General features: G+C 47.1%; 1 protein-coding gene across 1 annotated transcript in view; it reads left to right on the plus strand.

The window, feature by feature from the left end:
- Positions 1 to 273: 273 nt before the first annotated feature.
- The window catches only part of LOC307051301 (chondroitin sulfate proteoglycan 4-like), a gene marked incomplete at both ends in the record, with an annotated part of 65,944 nt that continues 43,773 nt past the window's right edge, over positions 274 to 22,444 (plus strand). The window contains 12 exon segments of the mRNA XM_079701609.1: positions 274 to 324; positions 326 to 502; positions 504 to 528; positions 12,635 to 12,768; positions 12,771 to 12,797; positions 13,134 to 13,790; positions 13,792 to 15,003; positions 15,007 to 15,729; positions 15,733 to 15,842; positions 15,844 to 16,058; positions 16,288 to 16,925; positions 18,329 to 18,799. Coding sequence (XP_079557735.1) covers positions 274 to 324; positions 326 to 502; positions 504 to 528; positions 12,635 to 12,768; positions 12,771 to 12,797; positions 13,134 to 13,790; positions 13,792 to 15,003; positions 15,007 to 15,729; positions 15,733 to 15,842; positions 15,844 to 16,058; positions 16,288 to 16,925; positions 18,329 to 18,799 — 4,440 coding nt within the window.

The following is a 22,444-nucleotide window of genomic DNA, read 5'->3' on the forward strand; positions in this document are numbered from 1 at the left end:
TGCACCAGGTATGCATTGGGGATTCAGCAATAAACAGGGGCTCACTCTGCTGCCTTAAAGCCGTGTTAAGTTGGGTCCTACCTCCGCCAGGAAGGCTTCTCCCTCCAGCCTCCATTTCTCAACAGCGCCCGCTCTACGCTCAACTCCACGGCAGAACTCGCCGGGCAAGGCGGGGGACACGTACTCTCTGCTTACCGACCCTGCCTGGGCGCTGGGGCCCCGGAGCGGGCCCTCCTCGGCCGCGCTGCGGACCCTGGAGCCGGGCAGAGCGTGATGCGGCACAACAGCTGCGGGTTGCAAGCGGCTCTCGCCGCCCCGGCCCAGCCCCTCGCGTTGGTTGGGGGCGGCGCCCCCTGGGTCGGCTCCAGGTCCCGGCCGCGGACGGGGAGGGGCCGGCGCAGGTAGCTCGGCTGCCGCTCGGGAGCGAGCGCGGGGTCGCCGCGGCGGGATGGCGTGGCTCTGGGCCTGCCGCCTCGTCCTGCTCGCCGCCTGCCTGGGGCTCTTGCGGGGCGCGCGGGGCGCTCGGAGGTACGCGCCCCCCAACCTCCCTTCCCCGGCCGGCCACGCGCGGAGCCCCATAGAAGGGAGGGGGCGGCGAGGGCGGGCGGCTCGGGGGGCGCGGGCGTGGAGCCCCCTGTACTCCGGGGCTCCCGGGAGACGCCGCGGCCGGGTGAGCCCCGCGGCGACCGCGACTTGGACTCTCAGGCTGGGCCTTCGGGCAGCCGGGGTAGGGGTCCGCTCGGCTCTGAGCAGTGCCTCCGGCTCCTCCGCGGAAAGCTTGCGACTCCCGCCCCGCGAGGCCCGGCCCCTCGGGTCCCGACCAGTTCGCGAGACTCGGGGGCGGGCCCTGCGCCGACCTCGGCACGGCCTTCGCCGCGGATTGGGGGTTTCAGGGCCGGACTCTTGGTGTCCCTCGGACGGGCAGAAGGAAGGCTTCCTGCTGTCCTCCCTTCTCATCCTTTTCAGCCCCGCTCCTGCTCGGGCCCTTTCTCGGCTGCACGTGACTGTCACGGGGGGCCTTAAACTCCTCGCCGAAATTCTTGGGTGGCGGCCTGTTGTTCCCTAGGTCCCTCCACGCGTCCGCTTATATTTTCTGGACCTACTTCGCTGGAAGTGCTTTATATTTCCATGGCGCTTTTCAGAAGTCAAAGATGACTAATAAAAGCGTAGTTTTGAGACTTTTACATAACTGAGCTCGACACTTGGACGTACCACCCTGCGCCCGCTCTCTGAGATTTACTTCAGCTTAACAAAAGACTTTTCGAGACCGGAGAACAGACTCTCAATCAAAGGCCTTGTAAATCTTTGTGGCATTCGGATTCAATTCTGAACGCTTATTTACTTCACTTTAGACGACATTCCGGTGGTGGGTGGAGGACGTCTCGCTCTCACCCCTGCGCGGCCCTCCTTCCAGCTCCAGCAGCGGCTCTGCGCCAATCCTGATGTGTGGGGGCCCTTCCGAGCTCCTCCCTCTTTATCTTCCTCCTTTCTCTCCTGGTTCTTTCTCTGCCCCCTTCCCGGCCGCTTCCTGGCCTGGCGCGCAGGGTGGATCGGGTACTAGGGCCCACGCGTGGGGACGCTGTGACGGTGGCTTTGAGAGGGAAGCTGCTGGTTGCAGGCCGGGGAGATCTGAGAGGGCAGTGAGTGGCATTGGGGGACAGATTGGATGGCGATGGGGCCTGGGCCAGGGGTCCAAGTGGTCAGTGTAGAGGGATGGAAAGCCCGTGGCTTTGGAGTTAGGTGGACTTGGGCTTTAATCTGGGTGCCACCATGCATTCTCAGAGTGACTTTGGGGAAATTACTTTACTTTTGTTGGTCTTGATGTTGCATTTGTAAAACTGGGACGATAATCACTTCTTCAGAGAGACTTGAATAAACTATGTGTAAGACCTGCTTGGGAACTACTTGATAAATGCTCATGTCCCTCCTTTCCTACTCATTACTCTCCTTTCCTCTTCATCTGTGCAGTTAACTTGGGCATGAGGCAAAGAGCATCAGGTTAGGTATGCATTGAGGGGTACGGAACGTGGTTAGAGGAGAGTTATTGAATAAAGAATAACATAGCATATATAATTTAACATATATACTGTTCTTCACCCTTGGCGCTAATAGCATGACAAATATCAGATACCGAGGTCTTACCAAAAGCTGCTTTGGGGCACTTTTTTTTTTTTTTTTTTTTCCAGTACGTGGGCCTCCCACTGTTGTGGCCTCTCCCGTTGCGGAGCACAGGCTCCGGACGCGCAGGCTCAGCGGCCATGGCTCACGGGCCCAGCCGCTCCGCGGCATGTGGGATCTTCCCGGACCGGAGCACGAACCCGTGTCCCCTGCATCGAACCCGTGTCCCCTGCATCGGCAGGCGGACTCTCAACCACTGCGCCACCAGGGAAGCCCTGGGGCACTTTTCTTGAATAGCCAGATGTGTAATCTAAATTTAGGTTTGTTCCTTACCTCCTTGGGTGATTCAGGCTGTTGCTTTGAAGACTCTGTCAAAGACTTACGTGAATGCTGCTTTCAGTCCTTACAGGACACAGGGTGATGTGTCCCCAGGGAGTCTCATCACAGCAGGAAGTCACCTTTGTCTGGTAAAGCAGATTGTCTCAGTAAGAATATCTGTAGCACCCCCCCCCAGCATATCTCTATTTGTAAAGCAAGTCTCAGTAGAGTACTGTGTAACAATTTTCTCAAGGTATAATATACTCTTAGCTCTAGACCCATGTTGTCAATAGTTCAATGATTTCTCATTTTTTGACTACCTTCTTATCAGATCTCATTAGTGTATTATTGCTTTGACCTTGTAACAGGGCTAATGAGCTTGTACAGAAAGAGGAGAAGGGCCACCACCACCAGTTCCTTTGCATTTACTGGTCCTTGCGTTATTTGTATATATCTCTAATGTATGGCTTGTTTGTAGGAATTGTTTTAATCAATTGATCCTTTTTGTGAGGGTTTGTTTAATTACAGTGAGATAATATAATTGTAAACCCAGTTAAGCAGGCAAACCCGCGTGTGGTGTGTCCCTGAATGGAGAGAGAGGGAGTGAGGGCACCACTGTCCATCCTTCCACCTTGTAGAACTCACGCTACTCCCCTAGGGAGACTTGTGTACCCAGCAGACAAGACACACTGCCAGTCTCACATGCCACCTGTGGCACGAGGCCAATCAATCTGTAAAGTAGAGATGAATAAAGCCTCAGTTCTTATTTTTTTAGACTAAAATAACCCATAAAGTTGTAATTACATTTCCTTCTGGCTCTGCAGTGACTACCGTGGCATGCCACTTTGTCATTTCTGCCTGAAGCTGTGGCGCCCAAACCCAAAGGCTTCCAGTGGCCCGAGGGTCATGGTGAGTCAAGCAACGGTGGTGTGGCAGGAGGTGACGTGGAGTGAGGGAGCTGGGAGCTGGAGCCTCCACACCCATCACGCTTGTTGTGCTGTGGGAATAAATAGGTCCCAGGATGGCCCAAGTGGCTGATTTTTCCAGGGAAGTCAAAAAGTCCAGGTTTTTATTTAAAATGTCTTTTATTACAATTTAAAATTTTTAATTTAAAAATAGAACTATAGAGGCCATACAAAGCACAAACAAAACTCATGCCTTCTGCTTCTGGGGTCCTTTCTAATGCTACTGCTTTATTTCTAATGCTCTGTATTCTGTATACTTAGTCCAGTACCTAAAAATGATAAGCGCTCAATAAATATGAGTGACTGAGTGATTGAGCACCCCTGGGAATTGTGGTAGGCGGAATAACATCCACCCAAAGAAGTTCACATCCTACTTCCTAGAACATGGAACATGTTGCTTTACAGGGTGAAAGGGACTTTGCAGATGTGATCAAATTAAGGATTTTGAGGTGGGGAGATTATCCTGGATTATCTGAGTGGGCCCTAAATGCAATCATAAGGGTGTTATAAGAGGGAGGCAGGAGGGTCAAAAGAGATGATGTGATGGAAACAGAGATCGGAGTGATGTGATTGCTGGCTGGGGCCCTAAGCCAAGCAATGTGGCCGTCTCTAGAAGCTAGAAAAGACAAGGAAACAGATTCTCCCCTAGAGCTTCCAGAAGGAATGCAGCCCTGCAGACACCTTGATTTTAGCTCAGTGAGCTCCAGAAATGTAAGACAATAAATGTGTGTCATTTTAAGCCATTAAATTAGTGGCAATTTGTTATAGCAGCGATGGGAAGCTTATAGAGGGAGTGTCTGTCCTAGTAAAAGGGATCATATAAAGGGCCATTTAATTCTGATGGTCAGAAGATGGCAGTGCCATCAGAGAGGAATATGAGGAGCTGGGAGCTTTAGGGAAGGTTTTGTTCCTGTGCACGTGAGCCTGGCTCCAGCACTCACTCCAAAGCCTGTGGCCAGGCCTGGAAAACTCCCAGACAGGGGGAGCAAACATAGAAATGTATAAATGTCACATGTGGGACATTTACGATTAGGACACAGGCTCTGTGGTCACTAAGGAGGGAGTTGTCGGCTCAGCCAGGGGTGGCTGGGGACCAGGACAGCCTCACTGCTTCATTCCAGGAGGTGCTACAGCAATCTACAGCATCTGCAGGAGTAGCTCCCCCTGGAGGTGTGCAGGACGCAGTCTGCATGACCATTTGCAGCAGGCCTAGAGACTGCCCCATTGAGAGGGGGTATGGGCAGGGCAAGTGCTGGTTTTCTCTTTGCAACCCGAGCAGTTGGCATGGAGACTGATGTTTGGGGGATGAATGAAAAATGAGAGGCCGGTGGATCCTGTTCTGCATTAGCAAGGATTCCAGGGCTGTGGATTGCTCAGGCTCTACCTGGAAACCTAAGATTTCCATCCTCACGGTGGCCCTGGGCCTACTACCGGCTTCTCCCACACCCCCCCCCAACTGTGTCAGCAACACATTTAGCATAGAGATGTGATGCCAGGGACCCCTCCCACCCTTCCAGTCAACTGCCCATCCTGCAGCCGTGGAGCAAATATCTATTCGCTCATTGATTTTCTTTCCCAACTTAAATTTTAGTGGACCTAACTCTCGTGGGAGAGGCTCTTAGAACTTTCCCTGTTGGGATTTACTTTCAGTGAATAGAGGAGGTCGGGTCTCCAGGGCATGTTAGATGTTTGTGCTAATTTGTTTCATATTTGTAAGTTTTCTTCTTAGAGTGCTCTGGATAAAGTTAGTTATCTCTTGAATAAATATTCAACTTCAGTTTGACAAAGCACATGCCGTCGATACCACAGTAAAACACTGTTGAAACTCTTAAGAATAGATTTGTGGGGCGAAATGTGGCTTTCCTTTCCAAGTGAAGTTATTCCACTCAAACGATACAGCATGAGTAAGAGCTGTTTTATAACGTTAGCCCTCCTCGTAGGATGTCATCTTAGGAGTCTGTATAATGCAAGTACTCTAGCAAAGAAGTTTTGTTTTTGTTGCTTTTTATTTTAATTAAAAAAAATAAGCTTCTACACTTACGCTATATCATCTGTAGAACGTATTTGGAAGAAAATCAGTACATAAAAAGGCACAAAATAAAATTACCAAAAATACTGTATTATGAAAAAGCAATTCTAATTTTCAGTGAAAGCAAACAGTTCTGAAATCTTTCTTTGAAATACTCTCCTAATTAGTTTCCACCCTACTCATGTTTTGCCCTCACACGGTCACCAGACTGATCTTTCTAAAACACAGAACCGATATGTCTTTTCCCAGCTAACACCATAATGCTTCCTTACTGTCTGCAGAGTAAGGTTCAGCCTTCTTAGTACCGTTTGTAAGCTGCCCCCCACCCCCGTAAGTGGGCTCCTGCCCATGGGGATCCAGGTGGTCCGTCAGCCATTTGCTCCCCAAACGTTCATTGAGAATTTCTTGTTATATATACACAGCAAAACAACGCAAAATGAAAGCTCCCCTCCCAGAGTCCGCCTCTTAATAAGTGGCTACCCAGCCAGAAATCTGGATATTAATCTGGATTGCCCCCTTGGCCTCTTCTTCCCTCTTGTGACAGTCCCACTTTGTGTGTGTGTGTGTGTGTGTGTGTGTGTGGGTGTGTGTGGTACGCGGGCCTCTCACTGTTGTGGCCTCTCCCATTGCGGAGCACAGGCTCCGGACGCACAGGCTCAGCGGCCATGGCTCACGGGCCCAGCCGCTCCGCGGCATGTGGGATCTTCCCGGACTGGGGCACGAACCCGTGTCCCCTGCATCGGCAGGCGGACTCTCAACCACTGCGCCACCAGGGAAGCCCAGTCCCACTTTTTAAATATCTCTTGAACCCACCCACCTCCCCCCGCTGTTTGCTTCCCCACACCCACCATCCCCTTGAGTCCATTCTCTGCCTTTCAGCCAGAGTCAGCTTCTAAATTGCAAGCTGACCATCTCATTTCCCTGTTTGATCCCTTTACGGCCCTCTTTCGAAAGAGTTTGAACTCTTTAGCTTGGCTTCCAAAGCCATCATTTACGGAGTGCCTAATGTGCGGAGCACTGCTGTGTGCACTGCCAGCTGAGCAGCGGTCGAGACCAGCAAAGGCTCCGGGCCTCGGAGTCTTATATTCTGTTTGGGGTGGTGTGGTATTGGGGCTGAATAATAACCCAGAAAACGAATTAAGAAGGTAATCAGGTTATAGTAAGAGCCTTGAAAGGAGTAACCAGGCACTGGGTGTGTGCGTTTGCAGGCGGGCATACGTGTGTGTGTGTGTGTGTGTGTGTGTATGTGTGTGTGACTGTACACACTCACTTGGAACTGACAGTTCAAGGAAGGCCTCAGATGGACACAACAGTGTTTGCCCCTGACCCCTCTTGCCTCTGCAGCTTCTGCCCTGGCTGCCCCCTCCTTCTGCTGTGCTCAGCCAGACTGGGCTTTTGGTTCCTTGCAGTCACCTCTCTTCTATCTCTCCTCCCTTTTTTTCTCTCCTCTTCCCCTGCCCCAGCCCTCACCAGCTCTTCCTAGCAGCCAATGCCTTGCCTGAAGCGCCTTTCCTCCCTGCACCCTCCTTGACAAGGCCCAGTGCTTCTGTTGTGGTCTGCATTTCCCAGTTAATAATCAGGCAACTGTACTTGCTTTACTTACAGTCTTTCTCAGTCACCATTAAATCCCCAGGACCAAACAAGCAGTATATGTGGACAGAATATGCCCATGGCATGGGACACTGAAATCTGCCAGGGAGAGACGCTTAATAGTTAGATTGCTCCTACCCTCATACCGCCACTGGACCCACATCAAGCTTCTGTTGTACCAACTTTCTACTATCTCTCGGATACACGCTTCTTTCTGAGCAGCTCTCTCTTTGGATAGATTGCAAGCCCCTTTGTCTTATTAATTCTCCAATCTAACCCATGATAGTACCCGGCACATAGTAGGTGCCAAAAAAACTTAAACACAAAACCAAAATCAAACAAAAAACCAGAAACATATAGTTTGGAGGAAGGAATGGGAACCAATTCTAAGATAGATAGAATGAATCATATAATTACCAACCTGGAAGAAATTACAGAGAAATAGTTCTTAACTTTCATGCAAAGTATCTTACCCACCTCACTGCCAAACTTTGGTTTCTATTCAAACATTTCACCTTTTATCTAAGCACACAAAACCAGGAAGTTGCTCTGATTTTTGTTCAGCTTGATTTGTTACATTCCTATAAAATGCCCAAACACAGCTTTTCCTTCACTGCAGGTCCAGATCGCCTTTCTTTTTCTAGGAACCAGTTTTACTTGTGCTTCTATTGCCTTTTATTGTGATTTTGAGGCATTTACTAGGGGCCACAAAAATTAGGCTCAGTTTGGAGGTTTGTGAGGACCCGAACTGGCTTCAGGCTGTCAAACCAGAAGTTTTAAGCCTGCTTCCCTGTTTTTCCCCTGAGGCAATGGAAATTTCTAGCCACCAGCTGAGACTGGAGTTGATTTAGTGCCAGAGGTGAAATGTGGGAAAATATAAGGGATGTTGTTTATTAAGGTTACTTAGTCATTCTCAGCAGTAGATTTTATGATTTAGAAAACATTTCCTGGTTTTGAAAACTTAACAATACACCCTTTAAGTCTGTCAGAAATTGGAGTCGGGGGATTCAGTAATGGGAAGGCCAGGAGGATAAAGTAGGATAGCTAGTGGGTTTGTAGCTGCTTCTTTAAACTGTATGACCATGTCCCTACATTCTAGTTTTATTGAATTTAATTATTAATGGCTGTTTTTAACGAGAGAATGGGGGCTTATACGTATCTGGGAAAGTCTGTAAGAGATCATGTTCATCTCTGTATCAACCTCGTATCTTGGTAAAAACACTGGCTTGGTGATTGGGAATGCTTAGTTTTTGTCTTAGCTCTGTTTCTAATTAACTGCTGACTTTACATAAGTCCATAAGCTTCTTTAGGCCTGAGTTTACTCAACTATAAAATGAGGGTTTACTAGGTTAGTTCAGTTTGGTTCAGTAAATGCTTGCTCGCTATCTACCTAGCTTAGACTGGATTCCCTAGAGAGAGAGGCTTAGGGAGGGATTCTTGTGTGAGTGAAAAACTGAGTGAGTGCTACCAGGAGAGAACTGTAAGGAAGTGAGGGAAGCAGGATAGGGCAGGAAAAGAAACCAAGCAAGGATGTGGTCTCATCTCAGCCTGATCCCAGAGAAAGCTCTGAAATATGAACAGCAACACAGTTTTCTACATACTTTATACACCTCTTTCAGTCATTGGCTAGAGGTTGTACCCCGGGACAGAGGGTATAATTTCACTGAAATTTCTGGATAACACAGTTAATCAGCTGGAGGATGCGTGCACCAACCTGTTAAAAGGGATCTAAATGGGACACCAACAAAATCCATTATACCACCTGTGTGCCAGGCGCTGTTCTAGGTATTGGAGAGAGGAAGGTAAAAAAGATATGGTCCCTGATCATAGGAAACTTATGGACTAGTGCAGGAGCTAGATGAATAAACAAGTAATTTTAATACACCATGGTGAATGCTAGGACAAAGGAATGCGCAGTGTTGTAGGAACAAAAATGAGAAGCAGGGCTTCCCTGGTGGTGCAGTGGTTGAGAGTCTGCCTGCCGATGCAGGGGACACGGGTTCGTGCCCCGGTCCGGGAAGATCCCACATGCCGCGGAGCGGCTGGGCCCGTGAGCCATGGCCGCTGAGCCTGTGTGTCCGGAGCCTGTGCTCCGCAACGGGAGAGGCCACAACAGTGAGAGGCCCGCGTACCGCAAAAAAAAATAAATAAATAAAAGAGAAGCAGACATTGCAGGTTGGGATCCTCAGGAAGCAGAATCAAACATGGAGATGAACATGCAGGAACTTTATGAGGGAATGTTCCTGGGAGCAAGATTTGAGGAAAGGAAGAGAATAGAAGAGAAGGGAACTGGTTTCGGAAGAGGAGTCAACCTGCAATGTAGTCTCAATGCAAACAGCTGAATTTGTGGGGGGCTCAGAAGATGCTGGGGGCTATCTGCCAGCAGCATTCATAGCAGCCAGGGTAGAAAGAAAGTCCTTTGTTCTCGAAGGGTAGTGGGTGTATCACGGAGTCTACCACAGTCCACCCCTTGCATCACTTGGATCCACTTCATGTAAATCCTGGGAACAGTACCTGAGTGATCATCTTCATGTTCCTCCTTATCCAGTGAATCCTTTTACCCTCAACTGGTATTTCTGCTGGTCTCAGTGGCCACCTGGTGATGGGACTCAGACCTTCATCCCCGAGCGGTCTGTGCTCTTGTCAACGCACTCGTCTCAGGACAGGGTGACTGCGTTTATTTACTGACTGCCAAAGAAGTACCAAGAGGCATCCAAGGGGACCACATGGACACCCAGCATATTTTTCTGTGAGGCCTTTGTGTAACAATAGTTCTACCCCCTGCTGATGACTCAGGCTCAATTACCTGCCAGATGAGGCATGACTCTCCTTGCCTGCTAGTTCCTTGATATAAGGAGACTGAAATGTCCAGGCAGCAGCTGTAACTTATCATATAGAGAGAATCTTCCTGTGTCCCCTGGTAGAAGCATTCCCCTTTGGAAGCCAGGAGCTTTGAAACCGTGGATTTATGGCTGATGGGGATGGGAACACAGATTCCTTAAGTGGGTCACGGAGAGTGACAGTCAACAAGGTCACTCCTGATCTACCCCTTGTTCTCAGACCCACAGCTTATACTTCTGGAGACATAGCAGGAGGTGTGTAAAGATTTTTAATTTAAAGACCATGTAAAGATATTTCACTTAAAGTGTAGATTATGTCCTGGAGGGTGGAACCCCACCCTGATAGAGTATTCCTTCTGAGCTGGTGATTCAACCGTGCCTTCATCAGGCAGTTCCCACACTCTCTCAGGCCTGCAGCTTCAGTGGTGTACTATGTGATAGGACCAGCGGGTCTCAGGGTCTTAGGCCCATCACCACACCTCCTCTGGAGTAAAGGGTGTGCCTTGGATTGATGTGATGCTATTCGGTATCCCGTGTTAGTGAATTAAACACTCCAGAAGCTCTCAGAGCAGTGCCTGGTGCTGCCCTGAAAGCAAGAAAAGCAAATATATACCCAGAGTATATGTCTGTTTTTGTTGAAATGAATCACTGGCTATTCCAAGAAGAAAGGGTTTCATTGACATCACCTTGCCACACCCTCTTCAAGGGATGGTAACCTACTGGGGATTTGGTGTTGGACTCTGTGGGAGGCACGGTGGGCATTCAGCAGTAGCATCGCTAGGGAAGCCTTGGTCAGAGGGGGCCCAGGCTGTTGGGTGCAGGCATAGACTCCTCCTTCACCACCCTGGCTACTTCATCACGCACCCATTGTGCCAGCATAGGGCTGGCCAATGACAGAGGCTGGCTGATGGCAACTGGCCAAGTCATTTTGTCTGCCTGGTTGTTTAGTGCCTGTTGTGTGTGGTGGATGTTTCCTGGTGGGCATTAACATGCAATATAAAGATCTTCCTGCTTCCTGCTGACACTCACGCGTCTATCCCAGACCTCCTCGGCCCTGCTCTTTCAATCTTTCTCATTCTAGACTCCTGACCATCTGGCCAGGCTGTTTGCTACTACCTATCTGTCTGTATTTATTCTAACCTCAAGCCTCTTCTCTCTCCATATAAAGTAGGCGATTAGGTGTACCACTCACAGTTCTACCTTTTGGAGAATTTTCCCTCAACAGTGTTTTTCATGGCCACCCCTAAGAGGACCTGTAGTGCAGTTGGAGTCCATTTTCAGCTTGCATGCATGTGATGAAGCTGACTCAGCCACGAACCAAGCTCAGGGGTTTTGCCCTTCCAACAGCTGGCAATAAGGGGTTCCTCCATGCAGCCAGATGCATGAGCTGAGGAAAAGGTGCTGGAGCAAGAATGGGGATGACATGGCGCTCCAGGCCACCATTTCGTTGCGCCTTCTGGTCCTATTCATGGTTGATCCTGGACGTACCACTACCATCCCTTGAATCTCTACTTCCACCATCCATCCGTCAGAGCCATTCTGTCATGTGTGTCTCACTTAGAGTGGGTCCCTGCACTTTCTATGCTTCCAGGATCCACCTTAGCAGTGAGTTCACAGCATTTCCAGCAGTCTGTGCTAGCATGTTATATCCTGCATCCCTGGAGAGTGTCCCCAAATCTAGTATAAACTCTCCCTTTTTCAACTTTATGTTCCTGCCCCCTTGATCAGGTACCCTCAGTCCCATGTGCATTCCCCCAGCTGCTGGCACTACATTCTGGGTAGGTCCCGCAGCTCCATTAGGGTCTAGTCCTTTTCCTCCCATATCAAGCCCAGAATGTCTCCACACAGGTTATATCATGACTTAGGCTTTGTTTTTGGCCTAGTGGTCAGGAAGAGAGACGGGAGTGTATCTTCAGAGGTTACATGTTCCTTGTGGGGAGAGGTTTCTGCATCCTCTTTAAGCAAGGGGAATATCACCTTAACAGGGGGATAGGTCTCTTCTTCAGTCTCAGAGGGTTCAGAGGGGTCTAGGGACCCAGGATATTTGAATGCACCAATCCAGATGTCCCCATTCCATTTGTCAAGGTTCCATTCTTTACCAAACAAGGCCATAGGCTTGTCAGAGGTAGCCTGACATGGTTGGAACTTTGACTTAGTTTGATGCTGAATACTCTGATGACTAATTCCTGGGCGGGAGTCTCAACTTCCCCTGCCCACCCACTGTAGGAGATGAGAAAGACTTTATGTACTACCATGGAAGCCCTTTGGCTTTCACACCTGGCTTGTAATTGTCAACTAATCTCTCCTAGTTTTTCCTGATCTTTTCCAAAGCTTCATTCAGACTTAGCAATAGACACCCAATTCCATTGTCCTTATAGTTACTACTTGCCCTATATTTCTCGTAGGTTGATATTTCAGTCCTGGCTAACGTGTTCCCTTCCACTGTTACACCGGTTCACCGCCAGTGACTTGGGATTAACCCCTGTGGAAGCAGAATTGGGTAGATGGAGAAGTAGATTTGCAATTCAGTTTCAGTGGAAGCCTCGGCCACGCCCCCTTGAGAGTTCTGAAGAGGGACTGGCCCATCAGAGGTATCCTGAGTTGGAGCAGGAGAACACTGAGACTTTATTTCCCCACAACAGATCTGTGGGCCACCCCAGGAAGCAGGGCTTTCGCAAGGCAGCTATCTTTGGCAGGGTGTCTTCTGAAGGGAGATGACAATATAAGTGGAATAGACATTGTGTAATAAATTTACTAACTTTTTTTCCCCCCAGCATCTTTTTATGGTGAAAGCTATGGGCTCAACATCATAGAAGTTTCCTCTGAGTTATCTCTTCAATTAGAGTTTCAAACCAGCAAACCACAAGGATTACTTTTTCTTGCAGCTGGGGAAAATGACTACTGTATAAATTAGAGCTTCTATCGGGAAACTTACGGGTAAGATTAAAAACAAAATCTTTAAACATGTATAAGCCTTTAGTTACTGGAGGGAAAAACAGTGAGAGAAAAGAGAACAAGATAGCTATCCATTTGATTACTGTTATTTCACTAGAATAAAATCAGGTGCCATATGTAAGTGTTGAGATCTTTTCCAATTTTATCAGCATGTCTTAACTGTTCCAACTCTGAAATTTTTTAACCTCAATATGTAGTCCATAAATGTGGGAAGAGTTTCCATGTCCAAGTTTCTCTCTTTCTCTTTGTGAATGGCCTTGTTTTCTCAATAAAACACTCTGAGATGAGATTGATTAATTATGATTTTTTCTCTTTCAGGTGAGAGTTAATTTGGGGACAGGTGAACAAGTGCTCCTTTCTCAGAAAAGACTTCATGTGGATGACTTGGTTTGGCATTTAGTGGAATTGTACTGTTTTAAGGATAATATCTCTCTGGTTATTGACAAACATTATGAGATGACTGGCCAGATGACCGGCGGGATGCACAATTTGCACTGTCAGCATGGAATCTGCATAGCAGGCCATGGTGGACTTGATGTCCCGTACCTAGATGGAGAGGTGCCCAATTTCCGTGGATGTATGGAGGATGTGGTGTTTAACCAGAGGCAGATCCTTACACCCCTTAGATCTTACCCTGGTTTTAAGAAAGTTTATGAGGTGTCACTAGGATGCAATGATGCATTTTTTGCAGCAGAGGATGGAGCCATCAATTTCTTTAGCTCCAGGTCCTATGTCCCCTTCCCAGAATGGAGGGTGCAAGGGGATGGGCTATTTGAATTTGCTTTGCAGACTGGAACTCAACAAGCCTTGCTTTTATTTCAGTCAGGTAGAGAAGGAGATTTTGTTGCTTTGGAAATAGTTAAAGGTTTATTGAAGGCTCATGTAGGAAGGAATAAGAGTAACACTCCGCTCTCTTCTTTTTGCTTAGTTAGTGACAACCAGTGGCACGTTATTCAACTCAGATTCACTGAAAAGGTATCTGGACCTGATGGTGGATGAACAGGGAGTAAGGACATTGCTGCCTTTACAAAGCAAACCATTTGTATCTGAAGGCCCTCTCTTCGTGGGAGTTCTTGATAGCCGCAAGGGAGAAGAAGTTAAAAGGTTAGAACTTGCCTCTGTGCCTAGGAAATCTGCTCAAGGAATCTCTTTCAAAGGGTGCTTAAGAGGCTTGGAAGCCAACTCAGAAAAGAAAGCATTAAAGGATGCCCTTATTTCCAAAGATATATCTGCTGGGTGTAAAATGAAGAGCGGTGATAACAAAAACCCTTCCGTAACAACCACAGAAAAGCTGCATCAGGCAGAAGTTCCCCTTTCCACGGCCGACCCTGAGGTAGGCAAGCCTATTCTTCAAGAAGCCAGTAGCTATTTCTTGGTTCTGAATAACTTGAAGGTCCAAGAAGGTGGGCAAGCCCTACTGGAACAAAGGCATATGAAGGTGGATGTGGAGTTGAAGGATTTGGGTATCCATCCGTCTCAGATACTATTTAAAATAAAGGAGATGCCTATTCATGGGTTCCTTCGATTAGATGTTTCCCCCGAACAAGAAATGGAGAAGGCTTTTACTCTGTTAGATTTGGGGCAAGGAAAAGTTTGGTATGTCCAGGATGGTTCAGAAGAACCTAGGGATTATTTCACATTTTCAGTCTCTTCCAACAGCAAGAAGGAAGTGGCATTATATCTTCAAGGACACGTTTCATATGTGTTTAACATTATTGTCATTCCAGTAAATGATCCCCCAAATCTAAAGCTCCCCGAAGGATACTTGCTTCTCATGTTTGAGAACTCTAAGAAACGACTGACTCCAAATATCATACATGTGTCAGACCAAGACATGGATTCCTTGAGTCTTAGTTTCTCAGTTCTTGGCAACTTCAATTCAGATGCTGGGTTTTTAGAAAACACCAATGATCCTGGGAGAGCCATTAATGGTTTTACATATGGGGATTTAAGAGATGGCAACATTTTGTATGTGCACAGGGGCCATGACAACTCCCGGATCCTTCTGAGAGCAAGTGATGGAGAGCTGGTTAGCAATACAGTGGTGTTACGGGTCATGGCTGTTCCTTGGGACTTTGCAGTGGCCAGTAGAACCGGTGTGGTCGTACGGCAGGGTGGCACGGTTCTGATTACACAGAGCAACTTGTTGGTGGAGGTTAATGGTGAAGGCCCTGAGGTGGACACCCGCTAGGTTATCACTCATCCACCTCGGTATGGCCAGATTCAGTGGCAGGGGTCAAGTGGCGAGTGGAAACAAACTAGTACCTTCTCTCAGCGTTCCGTTGGTTGGGGTCAGGTCCGGTACTGTAGTACATTCAAAGAGTTGCAGCTAGAAAATGTTATGGATCACTTTAAAGTTAACATAGAAGGAAAAAGCAGTGAAGAGCTGATGTTTCCGGTTATGGTACAATGGCTGAAGTTTACCCTTGTGAAAAATGTTCCTCTTGAGATCAGTAAAATAAACAGGCACGTATTAAATTCTGATCATTTGCAGGCTGTGACAGAGGGTGTGGAAGTAGCTGAGAGGGAACTTCATTTTAAGTTACTGACCCCACCTAAGAAAGGAAAATTGCTACTTGGCACAAAATTTCTAAAAACAAACTCAGTCTTCAGCCAACAAAACGTTACAGACTCTAAGATAAGTTATGAACCACAGGGGAGGCCCAGGGAACATTCACAAGACGTTTTTAGGTTCTTGATGGTTGCAGAACACATCGAATCAAAAGATTATACATTCAGAATAAATTTTAAAGCAGATAAGAGGCGCATTATTGTAACGAACAGAGGATTATTTGTAAAAGAAGGAGAAGAGAAATTAGTCACAAAATTGGAGTTATTTGCTCACACCTCAGACAGTCAGACTTTCCAGTATAAAATCACCAAGAGTCCTCAACATGGGAAGCTGAAACTGACTTGATCTTCAGGTTCTCTGGGAAGTCATGACACTATCACCACGTTCACTGATCAAGACATCTTGGGTGAGCGGCTCATGTATGTGCACGATGACTCTGAGACCCAGTGTGACGAATTTCCTCATGGCCTCCACCGCAGGACCAGGCCAAGAGGGAGTGGTCAGGGATTTTGATACAGAGCATCTGTCTACAGAAATTAAAGTCACCGTTTCTGTGGAGTTAAAGAACGATGAGAAACCAGTGTGTGTGGAGGATAAGGTCTTTCACGTCGTGCGGAACGGCCAGCGCTTGTTGACCCTAGCTAACCTCTGTTACCATGACCCCCATGCAGATTTTCTTTTTTTTTTTTTTTTTTTTTAGTGGTACGCGGGCCTCTCACTGTTGTGGCCTCTCCCACTGCGGAGCACAGGCTCTGGACGCGCAGGCTCAGCGCCCATGGCTCACGGGCCCAGCCGCTCCGCAGCATGTGGGATCCTCCCGGACCAGGGCACGAACCCGTGTCCCCTGCATCGGCAGGCAGACTCTCAACCACTGTGCCACCAGGGAAGCCCCCAATGCAGATTTTGATGATGGGCAGTTGCTCTACACCTGGCGGGGCATCCCGAATGGGGACTTGGTGCAAGCCAGTGACCCGTCTCAGAAACTCTACCAGTTCAGGCAAGAAGACCTGCGGGAAAGGCGTGTGCTCTTCAGGCATCAGGGTGCAGATTCGGCCCGCTTTGTGCTGTTTGTGACAGTTGGTGTCCACTACACCTCATCCCTCCTCGAGGTCAGCATGTCAGATCCCTATGTCCGCATAGCCAACAACACAGGACTGCTGGTACAGAGAGGAAAGGACAGCAGCCTCACGACAACCAACCTCAGTGTCACCACAAACCAAGATGTCAGAACAGACCACGAGATCAGATTCCACATCCCGTGTCCCCCAAAGCATGGCAGAGTGCTGGTCAACAGCTCAGGGCCCGGCTCATTTTCCCTGCATGACTTGAAGCAAGGACGTGTGATTGATAGACATGACGGCAGTGGCAGCTTCGATGTGTTCAACCTGACGGTGAAAGTTAAAGATACATATTTAGAAGTGGGCATGTACATGCCAGTGGACTCGGAAAGCCACCAACATCACACCCAAATTCTGCACAGCAAGACCCTTGTGGTTGAAGAAGGAAAACCAGTAAAACTGAGTAGAGGAAGGCTCCAGGTAGGTAGTGGTCCCAGCACCAAGCATCCTCACTCTCCTAGAACTGCAGGGACAAATGATCTGTTTGCTTCTGAAAGGTATTTTTGTGTTGATTTCTCTCCTGGTATTTGGAATGACTTTTTAAAAATGTAGATGCCATTGAGAAGAAAAGCTAGAAGGTTTCATGATTTTGATACTGCTAATTGTGCTATAGGGAGAAATGGAATATAAATAATCCTATAAATATATAAATATATTATATAAATAATATAAATAATGGAATATAAATATGTTTGGTGTAGGATGACCTCAGAAGGAGGACAGAATGTGTATATTATAGTAAATGAAGAGGTCATTACTTTTTTCATTTGTCATGGCAACACTGCCAGTATTTCATTTGGTCTGAGTTATATTTGTAATGTGGTGAAGCAGGGTGTAAACGAGTAGGGTAATTTAACAGACATAAAAAGGATCCCTAAAATAGAAGAGGATACTATATTACACAGTTTATTTCCTTAGCTCTGAATGTGGCCTTGTGTAATTTCTTGAAATTGATGGATCCAATTGGCCTAGACCAGTGGAAGGCCAGGGGTGAGACCTCATACCAGAAGCTGACTGGTTTCCTGAGGCTCCAACTTGGAAGCTTCCAGTAGCACAACCCTGCTGCTGAGAGTCAGGAGAGAGTGAGTAATCTGTGCAGGGTATGTAAACTGATTTATGACAATTGGCCACAAATGCAGGCTATTCTGAATCTACCCTCAGAACTGCAAACGAGTTTGCCTGCTTGCTAAATACAGCCAATAACATCAAGTAGAAATGAATTCAAATCAGAAGCAGTTTACTAAATAATGGGTTTTGACTAAGGGAATACGGGACCTACCAGCTTCCCTCAATTCTTTTTCAAGGTCTTAGAGAGTTAAAGTTTCACCACAAGGGGGCGTATAGAGTTCAGTGACTATAAATCAGTAACAATGACAGTTTTGAGATGGATTTTGCTGAATCCGTAAATTAAATGTATATCGAAAATGCTGAACTAGTTTAAAAATAAGCTTTCCTCTAAAGTCTTGCAGTTTCAGTGAGTAAGCTGCTATTTCTTCTACCATCTTTTATTCCTTCTCCTTATACCATTTTATTTCTTTCAGCACAACTTTCTGAGTCCTAGGTTTCTTGCCACTGTGGATGATGCCTTGTTAGTACATTAGTAGCTGTTCAAATGTTGCTTTTCCTTTGTGACCAGGGCTGAAATTCAAAATATTAGCATGGTCCCCAGAACAGACCCGGGCTTAAACTGTGTATCTGCCTGGATTGTAACCTAAGCCATTTGTGGACATTAATAGAAAACAATTTGGTTCATCAAGGGTCTTGACTCTTTCATGTGTTAATGTTTTTCTTTTTGTGTCTGTGTGTTGTGAATGTGCACTCAGGCTGGGCATGAAGATGATAGTCCTTCAGAGGCAATGTTCATTGTTAGAACTCCGCCAGTGCATGGATACCTCCGAAGATCTTTATCAGAAGAGGGCAGCTTGGGTACAGATGAAAAGTCACCTTTGATTTTTACACAACAGGACATTGATGATGGTTACATCCATTATGTACAGACAAGTCCTGACCAACAACAGGACTGTTTTTTACTGGATGTGATGAATGGCTTCCAAGCTGTGAGTAGACTTGAAATCTTGGTGGATGTTGTCCCTAAGTGGATTCCTCTGGAGGTACAAAATTTCACAGTCCAGGAAGGTGGTTCCAAAGCACTTCCAGAAGACTACTTCAAAATTCCAAGCAAACATTTTGAGGGACTTGACTGTGAATTTGTTCTACTCAAACCACCAAAACACGGTTATGTTGAAAATGCTCATTTTCCGAGAGTAAAGCTAATGAAATTTACCAGAAAACAGGTAATAACTCTCAGCTGATATGTTTGGTTTTGGGAATGTTAGATAAGAGAAAAAACTTGGCTATTTTTCATTTAGATTCATGGACTTTCAGGAGTGATGGGACCTTAGGAGGTATCTGGTCCAACCTCCCAACAGATGGAGAAGCCCTTCCACAGTAACCCCATAGAGAGGTCATCTAGTCATTGCTTAAATATCCTCAGTGATGGAGAACTCACTGCTTCCTGAGATGCGCCCTTCCATTTTAAAGACACTCCAGTTGTTAGAAATTTCTTTATGCTGAGCTGCCACTTAGAAACTTCTGCTCCTAGGTCCTGGCTCTGGTAGCTCACAGAACAAATTATAACTCCTTTCATAAAAGCTCTTTAAATATTGAAAGGAAAAATTATCAAAGTCCCTTGAATTTTTTCTTCTTTAGGTTAAAGAACTCTAGTTTCTTTAGCTTTTGCTTATATGTTGTAGGTTTCTAGCCCCTGCACCATCCTGGCTGCCCAGTCCTAGAGGAGCTCCACACCATACCCTCTCAAAGTATAACACCCAGGGATCTAATACAGTCATGCTTCAATCATTAGTGGATGTTTCCATTCATTCATTCCCTTAACAATCAGTGCTTACTCTGTGCTGTGCCCTATGCTAAGCATAGTGCTGTCAATGGCTGCAATGGCACAGTCCCTGCAATCAAGCAGCTGGACACAACTGACAATCTGATGTCCAATAAGCATAAAATAACCAGACTTAACTCTGGGCTGCTATCAGGTTTCTTTGCTTTGGGTTAGAATGGTATTATTGTGGTAAAAGAATGATTTCCATCCTTTCTTTTTAAATATTGCAAAGTAACTTGCAGATCCCCATTATTTCCTTTATAAGTTCCTAGGAATACGCACTCTTCAGGTTGGAAACCATGAACAGCTACCTAGCATCTTTGGGTGTCCTTGTCCAGTTAGCTAAGAACCCATGTGTGCTGCTTCATTTTGCTTCTGAGGATTTCACCTCATCAAGTGACTTGAATCCGTTTACTAAAAACCTACTCTGTTCAAGTTACTGTGTGAGGTTACCATGATAAGTAGACATATTCCTTGCCCTCGAGAAATGCTGTGGGGGAATCAGGCACATGAACTTTAAGGCACACTCTTCTTATCTTTCACGTAGCACTTTCACAGTGGTACTGCAGGAGTGCAGAATGGTCACATTTGACTGTAACTGAAGCCTTCACAGAGGGAATAAAGTTTAAGCTAGACTTTGAGGAGAGAGAGAAAGAGCAAGGACATAACGGAGGTGGAGACGGAAAACAAAGCAATGCAAGCAAAGCAGACTGCATGGCCAAGGGCATGGAGGCACTGAGGGGCATGGTTCCTGGGGGCTGAGGAATGGTCCACAAGGCTCTAGGACGGGCAGAGGAGTGCCAGAGGGTGCTTGGGGCCAGACTGCGCAGAGCCTTGAGTTACACGTCAACAGGGTTAGATTTAACCAGCTGGCATTAGGGAGCCATGGGGAGAAGCAGAGATTGCTGAGGGTGGAAAAGACCTTAGAACTCGGTGCTTCTCAACTGGGGACCCAGGGAAGGTGATTCTTTAGTGATTACGTGCAGCCATCTCTTTTTTTTTTTTTTTTTTTTGCGGTACGCGGGCCTCTCATTGTTGTGGCCTCTCCCGTTGTGGAGCACAGGCTCCGGACGCGCAGGCTCAGTGGCCATGGCTCACGGGCCCAGCCGCTCCGCGGCATGTGGGATCTTCCCGGACCGGGGCACAAACCCGCGTCCCCTGCATCGGCAGGCGGACTCTCAACAACTGCGCCACCAGGGAAGCCCCAGCCATCTCTTAATCATAGCTTCCCTCTCAAAGGCTGGACAGACTGTCCGAGAGAACCACTTGTTCTCGTGTGAGCTGAATTTAGTTCTGTTCACCTCGTGCGCTCTGGGTGAGAGACTGAGCACTAAATTTTGGTCTGTCTTAGCCCATTCATTGTTGTCTGCGCTTTGTAAGAAGTGCATATTTAAGCATGGTTGGTTGAAATCTGTGTTAAGCGTGTGTGTTCCCTGTAGTATCCATGTTATCGTGTAGCCTTGTTCACAGTCAAGGTTGTGTGTTCCTGCTCTTCAGATGAGCCCTTTACACTTTCTCTTCCTTTAGGACTTCTGAGGTCTCTAGGTTTGGAGACGTGATCATTTTCACTTACGGTGACACCTAACAACTTGTGGCTGTAACCTTGAGTGACTCAGAGAAGGAGAGCCCTTGGCCGTTTTTGCCCTTCATTCATTCAGCAATAGTTTTTGAGTGTCCATGATGGGTCAGGTATCCTAGTTCTAAGTACTGGGGATAAAGCAGTGAACTAACCCAGCAATAATCCCTGCCCTTATGGATCCTTTCTCCTAGTGGGGGAAACAAGGAGGCAGAGAGAGAGAATAAATAAAATAAATAAGTGAATTTATATAATAAAATAGTTGAACGAAGGTTAGTGCTATGGAGAAAAATAAACCAGGAAAGGGAGAGAGAAGATGCTAGGGACTTGAGTGGTGTGTGTGTGTGTGTGTGTGTGTGTGTGTGTGTGTGTGTGTGTGTGTGTGTGTTAATGTTCAGTTTCAAATAAGGTGGTCGGGGGGACCCCACTGAGAAGGCAGCATTGAGCAGAGACCTGGAGGAGGTGATGGATAGTGAGCTCGGTGGGTATAGAGGAAGAACATTCAGGCAGAGGGACGAGCAAACAGACAGCGCTGTGAGGGGAACAGTGTGACTAGAGCTACACACGGGGTGGGCAGGAGGTGAGGCTAGGGAGGTCCAGCGTGGGAGGGCTTTCGCCTTCACCTTTGACCCTGAGTAATGGGAGCGGGAGGATGTGAACAGAGAGGGGACCTAATATACCCTGAACATGACTTATGACAGGGGGCCAAACACTTTTTTTTTTTTTTTTTTTTTTGCGGTACGCAGGCCTCTCACTGCTGTGGCCTCTCCCGTTGCGGAGTACAGGCTCTGGACGTGCAGGCTCAGTGGCCATGGCTCACGGGCCCAGCCGCTCTGCGGCATGTGGGCTCTTCCCGGACCGGGGCACAAACCCGTGTCCCCTGCATCGGCAGGCAGACTCTCAACCACTGGGCCACCAGGGAAGCCCAAACGCTTTTTAATCTTCTAAGATTTTCTACAAGTTTGTTATCTACTTTAATTTCAAGTCAGCAGATGTTTTTCTAGTATTAGAACAAGGAATAGACAAATTCCCACCAAACCTTCTCTTTGCTTTTAGATTAATACCTACTAACTGATATTTTAAATAATAACATGGGGGAGTACCACTTCATTGAGGAAATGATGTGTTTCTCCAGGAAAGATACGGAAAAGGTGTCTTCTATTTAAATGCTATCTTCCTAAAGCATATTAGGTTAGAATTTCTCCTGCCCTCTGATGAGTGCCACCTTCCACAATTGTTTTCAAATAGCTTAAAGCAGAATGTTCCAGGAACATGTGGTCAGGCCTACGGTCTGGAATTCCTCTTCCCACAGAACTCCAAAGACATTCTCAGGCACCTGTGTTCAAGTGACCACAACTTTCCCCTGAGACTGTTCATGAACTTTTCAACTCTTGTCAGAAACACCTCTGAGAGATCAAAAGTCTTTGCTCAAAGGAAGTGCGCCATAGGAATGGGCAAAGTTGAACTGTT

The sequence above is a fragment of the Hyperoodon ampullatus genome, assembly GCF_949752795.1.
Source record: "Hyperoodon ampullatus genome assembly, chromosome: 4".
NCBI lineage: Eukaryota > Metazoa > Chordata > Mammalia > Artiodactyla > Ziphiidae > Hyperoodon > Hyperoodon ampullatus.